The 2,002-nt window shown below is 47.1% G+C and overlaps 1 protein-coding gene across 1 annotated transcript in view; it reads left to right on the top strand.

Moving 5' to 3' along the window:
- Nucleotides 1–215: 215 nt before the first annotated feature.
- The window catches only part of ILKAP (ILK associated serine/threonine phosphatase), an 11,119-nt gene continuing 9,332 nt past the window's right edge, over nucleotides 216–2,002 (top strand). Inside the window, exons 1-2 of the mRNA XM_017728776.1 lie at nucleotides 216–501; nucleotides 901–1,028. Of these exons, the coding sequence (XP_017584265.1) occupies nucleotides 318–501; nucleotides 901–1,028 (312 nt within the window). The 5' untranslated portion in view covers nucleotides 216–317. The remainder of the gene's footprint in view (nucleotides 502–900; nucleotides 1,029–2,002) is intronic.

A 2,002-nucleotide genomic window follows, 5' to 3' on the forward strand; every position in this document is an offset into this window, starting at 1 on the left:
AGCGTGGCTCCGCGCACAGCCAGGCCGCCGCTACAGGGAGCCTGAGGGGCAAGGGGGAGGGTGAGGGGACGGGTTAAAAATCTCTTGGGAAATTGCCGGGCTTGGTGGGGTTCGTGGTTTTCTTTTCCTCCGGGACTCCGTCCGCTGCGGTTTAGACCGTGTTGGAGCCTTTCCCCTCGCTGTGCTGCTGAGGGGTGTTAATGCGAGCTTAGTGGATTGCTAGCAGAAAGCCCCAAAAACCTGTCCTCAAGATAAAAGTTCACCTCAGCCCCAGGCAGGGGGTTATTTTGCTTGTGTAGTAGCTGCTAAAATTAGAGATGGAAGTAAGGCTCTCCTGGTTTACCACACCTGTGCTGGCTTGGGGACAGTCCTTTCAGACCAGCTCTCTCCAGGAGTGCCTGTACTGGTTCCTTACTCTGCCCTGGTGCCTTGCAGGGAAAGATGCCCAGAAAGGGCCTCTGCTGTTTGATGACCTCCCACCATCCAGCAGTGCTGACTCAGGTATGGGTGCTCTGTTCCTACCATTAGTTTGGTTTTCCATGTTTTCTGCATCAGCATCTCTTTCAGATGAAGTTTGTGTAAATCCTGTTCTTTGTTAGACAGAATAAAGGCAGTGGGGTTATCGGTACTGGTGTGCAGACCAGCTGCATGCATCCTGTTTGGTTTTTTATAACCAGGGTGTTACAGATGTTCCACATATATTCTATAAAATGTTCTGTAAAAATGTTTCCTGGAACAAATGCAAAGCCTAGATTTGGCCGATGAGTAACAGAAGTAGAAATTTGTCTCTCTTTGATAAACTTTCATAATTTCTTCACCTCAGGAGAGACCTAGGCAAAGCATTATTCCCTGAAAGGAACAAAGGTATTTAGTTATTTTTGTCTTTTTCTTGTGCTCCAGGAAAAGAAGGCTCTTTGCTCTTCGATGGTCTCCCACCAGCCAGCAGCAGTGACCCAGGTAAGGAGCTGTGCCACTCATTAGCCTCTTCTGAGCCACCTCTCTCAGGAAAGTCCAGGATGCAGCCTGTTGTGCTGGACATGTAGCAAGTTAACCTGGTGCTTATCTTTGCAGTCCACATTGGCTGACGCTTCTTGTGGCAATTTGTGCCCCAATTGTTTAAATCAGGATTCTGAATCTTAAAAAGTAAAATTAGGCCTGTTCCCAGAAGTACATTCCTGTCTTTTGGGGAGCCCTGTTCTCTGTCTGAAAGCTTCCTGCTTTGGGAGGGAGAGTATGCATGTGCCCTGGTGCAGCCACTGCCCTGGCTGCTTTTCTGCTGTAGGCAGAGGCTGCCTCCTTGTCCTTGCTGAAAATGGCTTCAAACCCAGACTGCTGCTCTGGCAAGGCTTTCTGCATGCAGCCATGTGTTTGCTGTCACCTGGCAGGAGGTGAGATAATTCACTATACCCACATGAGACTAAATCTCCAGAAGGAAAAAGCCAGAGTTCTGATGTCAGGTTTTGCTTGCTAACGGTAATTTGTAGTCTTCTTCTGAACCCTCTAAAAAAAATGCACATTCAGAGTAATAAAATAAGTTTCTTTGCATTGTTGTAGGCAGAGATCATAGAGGAAAATAATAATAATAATCTAGAAATGTTCCATCCTGTAACATTCAATTCCTGAGCAATTAAACTGGGGGGGAAAAAAAAAAGCCTGGTAGCTAAGAAATAAAACCTGTGGGTTGTTGGGGAGAATCAGCAGCCTGCCAGCCAAACATAGCTGTCCTGTGCCTGAGGTGGAGTCACACAGCATGAAGTGGTGAAATCAGCACTCACTGGTTGGGCAGTGATGTGTGCCAGGGGTTGTATGTGCTGAGGGAAGCTGTGTGTGTGCATTTGTGGTTGGTTAGGGTGTCTTTTGCAGTAATAACTCTGGGCACTTAATGCTGTGTAAGTGTGCTTTGCTATAAAAGGACCTGCTGCTGAATTTATGCAAGTAAAACAGTGCTGGAATACTTGAGCCACCTGCATTTTTGCTTTCTTTCAGCCTCCAGTGCTGCTCA

This window comes from Corvus brachyrhynchos, unplaced genomic scaffold (genome assembly GCF_000691975.1).
Source record: "Corvus brachyrhynchos isolate BGI_N302 unplaced genomic scaffold, ASM69197v1 scaffold223, whole genome shotgun sequence".
Lineage (NCBI taxonomy): Eukaryota > Metazoa > Chordata > Aves > Passeriformes > Corvidae > Corvus > Corvus brachyrhynchos.